At 35.5% G+C, this 9,121-nt stretch overlaps 1 protein-coding gene across 3 annotated transcripts in view; it reads right to left on the reverse strand.

Annotated features, from left to right (window-relative positions):
* Positions 1-8,550, reverse strand: part of LOC134819948 (short transient receptor potential channel 4-like) — a 219,816-nt gene extending 211,266 nt beyond the window's left edge. Inside the window, exons 1-6 of one of the 3 annotated variants that reach the window (XM_063830110.1) lie at positions 8,447-8,550; positions 8,177-8,261; positions 6,351-8,055; positions 5,851-5,991; positions 4,758-4,879; positions 4,067-4,524 (exon numbers count right to left, since the gene is read on the reverse strand). In XM_063830110.1, coding sequence (XP_063686180.1) covers positions 4,829-4,879; positions 5,851-5,991; positions 6,351-8,055; positions 8,177-8,261; positions 8,447-8,549 — 2,085 coding nt within the window. In that variant the 5' untranslated portion in view covers position 8,550 and the 3' untranslated portion in view covers positions 4,067-4,524; positions 4,758-4,828. Of the gene's footprint in view, positions 1-4,066; positions 4,525-4,757; positions 4,880-5,324; positions 5,443-5,850; positions 5,992-6,350; positions 8,056-8,176; positions 8,262-8,446 lie in introns of those variants that run through there. The other 2 variants (XM_063830111.1, XM_063830108.1) reach the window with 2 other exon arrangements.
* Between the last annotated feature and the right edge of the window lie 571 nt (positions 8,551-9,121).

Here is a 9,121-nt window from a genome sequence, read left to right on the forward strand (position 1 = left end):
CTCATTCGCAGATTCTCCTTCAAGTACATCTTCCATAATCCTATAATATTATCAAAATTCACTTGAAATTATTCGAATAGCTAAATGAGATAAAGAACCTCCCTAATGTAATGCTATTATCACAATAATGAATGATACTTAACAAACATTGCTTATATTCATTATCCCCATCTTGGGAAAACCAACGCAGAAAACGAAGTTTTACTCAATAACGAATCAATAACAAAGCGGAATTGAATGATCTACATTGTTTAATATCTCAAATACTCAAATAGCCTGAGTTATATCAATATAATAGTTTCTACTACTCTATATCAATAGTCATTAAATAAGTGAAACAATCGTTAGTTCTTTAATTCTATATAGCAACATGAAACTGTATCCTCTAAACTTATTAGTACAAAAATATAGCACTACGAAAATGAACAATACGAAATACTCTAGAGATAAAATAAAACATTATACTGTAATATATTCTCTGAAATGAAATGAAATACACAATTTGCAAAATTGAATGCAAAATCACACATTTTCTAAGGTAAAAAAGTGTAAAAAAAGGCATGATTCGGCTGCTGGCCAAACCAAGCGAATTATAATAAAGTATGGTTTTGTCTAAAAAGTCATACAGTTCTCTCTCTACAAGTACAAGTAATTTCCCTCACATCAGTAAAACAGCAGGATTCCTTTTAAAGCAACTTCTTGACGAGAACTGCTGCACCCCCTACGATGGCAACCCCTCCTACAATAGCAGCTGCAGGAGTTCCAAGTGCTGTTGTGGCAGCAACACTCTGCATGAAAGCGAACCAACCCCCTGCAGCCACGTTTCCAGCTGCAGCCTGTGCAGTTGCCGCTATTGATCCTGCTACGACTCCAACATAAGTAAAGCCCGTTACATATGTAGCGCTAGCCGCAACCCCTGTCAAAATGCTGGTAACAGCGCCCACTGTTGATTTGTCCCTGCGATAAAAAATACCCTTAGATAGTTGTTTTATTGCTCAAGCAGGGTTATTTGGTGAATTAAATGATGAAATTGTTATTGCACAAGCTTTTGGAATTGAGGTTACTTAACACGTTTGTTTATTTAACAAATAATGCATTCGTTTGGTTATGGTAGTTACAATTATAAAAAATTGAAAAAAAAAAAAATCAAAATCAAATACTCACGGCATATTTGAAATGTCTTATATTCCTACGAAAAGTATGAATTATTGATAATATACAGGGTGTTCACGATACATACACACTTTTAAAAACGGTTAAAATTTTATTACAACCATGACCAGTCCATGTCCCAAAAATTTAACTCAGTTCTCAAACAATTTTATTTTCATAGATTTAGTTTAAGCGTTGCATGGAGGATGAAATAAAACGAGGAGATTGATTTAAATCAACAACTTAACATTGTTATTACATAACCAATAATGTTGTTAAACAGCATTTAAAGATAACGTGAGGTTAATATTTTATCAAGATAGCAACACATGTTGATATAATAACAATAACATATTATTATTAACGAGTAAGATAACAAAACATCAATTAGGATACAAATTATACCAGCATTATTAAGGTTATTATAAATTTATAAGTTTATAAAAACGTGTTGTTTTATAAGTTTATAAGTTCAATGGCGTTCAACCCAAGAATAAGATCTAAATTTAAATTAAAGACTCGAAGGATTATTAAACAACTAATGATGATAATTTTAGGTATCGTTCGACTCGTCAAACCGATTTACGGTACCCTATACCTTCAAATTTTAGTTCAACATAATATTATAAGCATACCTACAGGTTATTCGACATTCTGCAAAATAAATTCAGAAGATTATTTCGTTTAAAATGTTGTCTTAACTATTCATCAGAATACAAAAAAAGAGATTCTATTGTTTAAAAACCAAGTAGATATATTCCATCATTAAGGCTTGATTATCACAAAAATTTCAAAAACGAATACTGCATGAACGGGGACAGCCCATAAACTGCATTTAAACAGGACATGCAAAAAAAAGATTAATAACAAATAATTCAGCAATTTCAAAGTATTAAAGCATTTAGTAAATTCCGTTATGCATCATGAGTTAACCAGGTGTTATCGAGTTTTCAAACTGAGTTTCTAACCAGCAAAATTTACAAAATTTTATAAACCCACAACAAATTAAACTTTATAACCAAACTAGCAACTGCATCAAACCAATTAAACACTAGCTATGATTTCATATCCAGATAAACCGATATAAATGTTGAATAATATTAATGCTATCAAAAATGATCAGAGTAGATATGATTAAGGATGTTGCTCTTATCTTGAAAGAAGTTTTATAATTATAAACCTATCAGTTACACCTACCAAAAGTTTAATTGCCATAATAATTATTATATGTTAATAAGAAAAATAATCGATACAAAACGCAAGTTAATTGAGCAATTTAAAAGTAAATTATTTTGAATTTCATAGCACGAGACCATGACACATATTACATAATATCCTGAAATTTCGGCTTGCTCAAAAAATTTCAGGAGAGAAGCTCCAAAAGATTTTATCCCAATGATTTAACGATTTTTGTCAAATTTTGCAAGGCCTTGCAGTGTTTATTTCTTAATCTTTTAACGAGTAAATGAAATGATCCAGATTCACGAATTTAGTACTGATTAATAACAATTCGACAATTATTACAGACAGCGAATTGTTGAACCAAAAATAAACGCGTGTTTAGTCCCGTATCTAGCTCCCGCACTAAATTCTGGTTAGAAAAAGTAGCAAAAAATTAAATACAGATTAGTTAACAGCAGTAGAGATTGTTAAAGCTAATCGGTGAGGGTTCATAGGAAATGAGTTCCGTTATTATCCCATCTCTCTTATCAGATAATGTGCTGTTTCTGCCAACAGATTCTTACGGAAGTGTAATGTGTATACTCTACTCACAGAAACGTTTCAACCTACCATTCTAGGTATTCTAGATCCTTATTAGGAGATAAGAAACTGAGCACTGTTTCTACTGCATGTACTTCATACAACAACACCAACAACAACAACAACACCAATAATACGGAACACTGTTTCTACTGCATGTACTTCATACAACAACAACAACACCAATAATACGGAACACTGTTACTACTGCATGTACTTCATACAACAACACCAATAATACGGAACACTGTTTCTACTGCATGTACTTCATACAACAACACCAACAACAACAACAACACCAATAATACGGAACACTGTTTCTACTGCATGTACTTCATACAACAACAACAACACCAATAATACGGAACACTGTTACTACTGCATGTACTTCATACAACAACAACAACAACAACACCAATAATACGGAACACTGTTTCTACTGCATGTACTTCATACAACAACACCAATAATACGGAACGCTGTTTGAAGCACCACGTGTTACGTCAGTTTTTTCATTTCATATTTCATAGATAAGACTTTAGACAGGCTAGGTGTTGCAATAAAGTTTGAATTTCTAGATTATATGAATTGAGCTAGTACAGTGAACTGAGATGCTAAGTGTATTATAATCTCACAAATAATGTGAAGCTGTGAGGACTGTAACAGCTGGTACAAGGAGTGGTTTGCTAGTTCATGTCAAAGACAAGGAGAGAAAGGAGAGAGAAGAAAGAAAAAGAGAGAAAGCTGTGTATTTAAAAATATAATGTAAGTTATGTCATTACTTATATAAATAAAGGCTAAAGAGTTAGGGACTTGAAGAAGAGGGAGTATATACATTGTCCACATATTATGAGACAGAGAAACGCTATCTTAGGCGAGAAGGAGTAGGACTCCTCGAACTACATTAAATCCTACTGTAAAGTCCTCAATAAATGTAAAGATTTGAAGTGTTGAAATAAGTTAAAAACATATATAACTGGACCAGACGTTTATAGCCATAAAACAATATACACTAATGACTTAGGTGGTACTACTTTGAATTTTAGTTATTTAACTCCTGTGGTGTCTGATGTTATCATCGTAAGTATTATTAATCAGTAATTTAAATCTAAGATGATCATGAATCTATGCACATTTTCATGTTTAAATTCGTTGAAACTTAGGTCAGGTTGCGGTGGATTGAATTTTTAAAACAGCTGAAGTTTTCTTCAACATATTAAGTGGAATTCAATTTATGGGTAACTTACGAAAAATGTTTTCTCTAGAGTGAAAAATTCCTTTCTAGTGACTTTATTGAGGCTTATTCAGCTCTTTAGTATTTGTATTGGTGTGGAGCTCCCATTTTATACCATAATTTAATAAACAGCACAAATCGCTGAACAGCAGCGTTTCAACATATTTCAAAAGTCTTGCAACCAGTTACAAACTCCCATTAACTCAGCAAAACATAATACGCCTAGAGTCTATTAATGAGCAAATAAAAAAGCGAAGATATATAAATTATATTTAACATTCAGAGCTGTGGTTGTTACTTCGAACACGCTTTAACAGGATGTCTAGCTTTAGGGTGAGCTCCTGGTTGGCCCGCCTCAACTCCGATATAGAGTGCTCCTGAAAATTCAGAGATGTAATTTGGACATAATTCGATCTCCGCAAGCAGTTAGCTAAGTCTGGTATCTAAGTGTAAAAGCAAATTTACAAGCAAGGTGGTAATGTGTTTCTTAGATTGTAACAAATTCTTACAGGTAGTCGACTTTAAATAATAATTAACAGTTCAAAATAAAATCGTGAATTATATTAAGTTAAGTAATATTAAGTTATATTAAGTTAAGAGTACTATATACCTGTTTTTCGAGGTTGCAAGACATCCTCTCCAGGGCGAGTGCTGGGTCCAGAAGACCAGTGGGGGACGAGGTCATGGACTGAGCGTCTTCTTCGTCTTTAGCTCCAGGGTTCTTCTGAAGCTCTGAACAAGCAAATTATATGTAAAATATGTAAAATATGTAATAATATGCAAATATGGAAGACAAAAACAACTTTCTACTTTTGTAAGATGTAAACGTACGGCAGTATCCAAGAAGCTCGACCCAGTCCGCGGACAACATATGATATGATTGTATTATTGTAAGCAGATCATATAATATGTCCGCATAGTAGTTGAATGATATGTATGAATGGTATGTACATATGAATGGTATCATGGTATCTTGGATGCAATTAGTTACGACTAACATTAATTGTAATTACGTAGTAAATTGCTCAATGAAATTAACGATTTTTATCAAAGTGTGGTGTATAAATCATTTGATTCCTATGGAGTATTATAAATTACCGTTATCATCAACAACAACTATTCCTCTGGAGTCTGGAGACGACTAGGGATTTACCGACTTGATTAGACTTGTCAAGAGAAGCGGTAGTTTTACAAATGGGATCACAGGATAGGAGTTAGGACCATGGAGAATTGATTAGGAAATTGTTGTGGAGGTAGGAGCCGGTGTTGTTGTAGGTGAAAATGAGTGATGTGGTCTGATAATATTGAGTGTTTATATATTGCATGATGTAAAGGCTAGGTAGTTTAAACGAGCCTATTGCCTAACAAGCTTGACACCATTGAAATTGGCGTGCGATGATGTGAACTATCGACTAACCCTACTTGCGATGATGTGAAACTTGCTTTAGTCACTAGTAAGTGGACGGCTATGTGTACATACATGTTTGTATGATCTGCTTATCATCATGTCATAAGTAGTCTGCGGACTGGATAGGGCTTCTTAGGTACTGCCAAACTTACAAATTCAAGCTATGGCATAATTATGGCGACAGAATATAGTCCGAAAAAAAAGACGGTGTTCTTAACTTCTTTCAATACTGCAGCCACTAAAACTAACAAATATTCGTAATATGAAACCCATCATCTAAAGTAGTAGTACTTACTATTAATAGAGATTCCGGGCCATGATTTGCGTGTGAGATGAGAAGTAGCAAGGGACTGGATGAGAGCTGTCTTTCCTCTTCACAATCAGGGTTAAGGATCACTTTGCTCTGAATGTAGTACACGAGGTGTGGCTCCACAACCTGAACACAATGTTAATGTCAACTCTATATTCAGCTTATATCATTATTTTATTTGGTGATTTCATAAATTATTCGTCAAACACATCGACTTTTTGGTTTTAATTCTCCTCAAGAAATCTCCGCAGTTTTGATATTGTACATTAGAAACGATTTGAATTTCTCATCTTACTATCTTGTCATGTATTATCGGCAATATTACCGTATTGCACGGATATCATGTACGGAAAACAAAAATAGGCCAATATAACAATACATTAATGAAGTCATGCATATCAAACTCAGTAGTATGCAAAATCATGTAAAAGTTAGAGTAACTGTGTAATATGTACACTGTGCATGGTAACAATTGTAAGATTTACCTGATCCTTGCCTCCAAACAAAGTTAGCTTGTTTGAGTCACCAAACATCCTGACCAGCGCCTGAGCAGTCAGGCTGATAGGCAGGGAGATCAGGTTGAAGGGTATGATGGAGGGGTGGAGAAGGGAGAACTCGTGGGTGAGCTTGACTGATAGAAACTTCCACTCTGTCTCGAACCTCTTCTTAGCTTTGGTGTACTGATAATTAATCATGGCAAAGAGCAGCATTGCCAGCAGCCCCGATGAGAGGATTATGTAGCAAGCTATCAGGAGCAGAGCCATTATATGGGCACTGTACTCCTCGAAATCATTGAGGTCAACCAAGGAGAAGCTAGCCCAGAATAGGGTGGTACTGATGGTGATGTAGTGGGAGAAGTTGGCGGTTAGGGAGGGGTTCGATGTTGTGTTATCATTTGCATACACATCATAAGCATTAAATATTTTAGTAATAGCAATACTGAATGAAATGTTCATGATCATCAGGATTGCAAGGAACCTGAGTAATTCCCAGAAGAAGTGTCTCATGGACACGAGGATGGGTCCCAAGAACTTGGTGACTTGCAGCACATAGACTATCTGGAGTATGTGCAGAATTGTTCCTACTGCATAAAGCACATCTGCCACAAACACTAGCAGAGATATATTTGAACTTTGAGCACTGCTTGCTGTATAAATTCTGATACCAAACAGCACTGCAAAGAAAAGTGTATAGAAACAGTCAAATACTCCCCTCAGTGCAGATACTTTGAACGAAGTCAACCTTATGACTTTATAATATTTGATACAGTCTGATAAAAGTTTTCCTAACAGCCAACAGTAGGCTATTTTTTCTGCATACGTCAAATGTTGTCGCGTTTTGTCTGTGCAAATAAACATGAGTATTACAAAGAAGATGATGTGTGAGGTAACAAAGGAGAAGAAGCAAAGGCAAGGTGATCCAATAAGTTGTATTAGCTTGTTAAGATGCTGCAGGTTTCCAGCGACCAGTCCATACAGCAACCAAGTAGGTACCAGGACAGGTGCCAGCAGCACTTTGATAATAGCACTGACACAGGACCACCAGCTATTCTGAACTCCATCAAGTTCACCAAACCACTGTTTCTCACACACAACTTGTATCCAGGGCTGGGTCAGGAACTCCTTCTCATTGTACATCAGAGCCCTCCCAAAGGTGTTGTCAGCATTCTTCATGGACAGCAGCAGCTCTGCATCACTCGGTACCTGACAACAAGCAAGGAAATCCTTAGCAAACGTCTGACATTGCTTAGCTAGCTGTTGATACATATCTGCATGTTCGGTACAGATACGTGCAGCAACAAGGCTAGCCTCTTCCAGATCTAGAGCCATGTCTATCGGACTGAGACACGAGCAAAACACTTCTGATTCAACAAGCTCCTGTAGTGCTTCAAAGTTTGGAGGTGTTTCTTGAAGCTCTAAGATGCTTATCTCGCTCAGCTCCATGTCAACTTTAACATTGAGTGTTTTGTACAGCTCAACATCATTGACATTAGAAAGAACAGCAAATGCTAACTTCATATCTGCTCCCTTGGAAACAATATGTTTGATCACATCTTGATTCCTGCTCTCCAAAGCACAAACTAAAGGATGTTTTCTTGCTTGTTTGTCCAAGTGTCTTGATGGGTTGAGCTCTGCTCCATACTCCAGCAAGAGGTCAATACAAGGAATGCTCCCATTTTTTACTGCACAACTGGGATATTGTTCATGTTAGTGATATATTATGCTAAGTCAAAATATATAAAGATACCACACATTTCTGTTTTTATCAGCACCATTTACCGAGCAAGTTCAATTGATATTAAACTACACACCTGAGTGGAGTCAAGGGATCTAATCCCTCCGTCCTGCACAGAGAGTTGACATCTACAGTTCCAGAATCCAAAATGGTTCTCAAACCTGATGGTAATTGATCAGTACAAATCTAAACTCAAAATATATGACATTATGTTCAAGCAGAGATTAAAACATAAAGTGAACCATCACAAAGTACAAATTTGTAAGATTACCACAGAAAATACATTATAATGTTTATTTAAACATATTGCGGAATTCCCATGAATTTGAAATCAGTACAATATTACCTTCTAGTTGACCATTCCTTGCTAGCTCATGCAATGATCTCGTATGCAAGTAAGCTTCAATGGCAATAGAGTCATCTTTAGTTATAGTTGAATCTTCGATCATCAGATCTAGGGAGGAAACAATTGTTTGAAGATCGAAAGTTGTATCAAAAGCTATAGTAGACATAATAAAGCATCGATAATGAACAACAATTAGTATTCATTCGCACAACTTCAAACAACTTTAAGAAAATTGTAATTCAAAAGGTAGCACTATGAATCGAGTTATAGAAGGTTAAAAATGGAATGAGAATCAAAATATAAAACATCTCACACCAAACCAGAGATAACTTTTAAAACGGAATTTCTGTTACAATTCAGAGTTGTCTTTCTGTTTTGAGTCTGTCCACTTGCAAATTGGGTGGGCAAAAATGAGAAGGTTGCTTAGTAACAAGTATGGAAATGCATATGCAAAACTTATTGAAGCAGCATTACGCTGGTTTGTTGTGATTGCTTTGTGCTTAGGGCACGTCACATTTAAATCGGTTGGGATGGATATTTTTCGTTGCCATAAATACTGTCTGTCACAAAGATTTCTATCCATTACCACGGGCATCCTAGTTATTATACTGCAAGGATGTGCCAAGACAAAGGGATACTTGTCATAAACTGCAACAGCCAGGCTACTTTAATGGC

The sequence above is a fragment of the Bolinopsis microptera genome, chromosome 8 (assembly GCF_026151205.1).
Source record: "Bolinopsis microptera isolate Bmic1 chromosome 8, MBARI_Bmic_1.0, whole genome shotgun sequence".
Taxonomy (NCBI): Eukaryota; Metazoa; Ctenophora; class Tentaculata; order Lobata; family Bolinopsidae; genus Bolinopsis; species Bolinopsis microptera.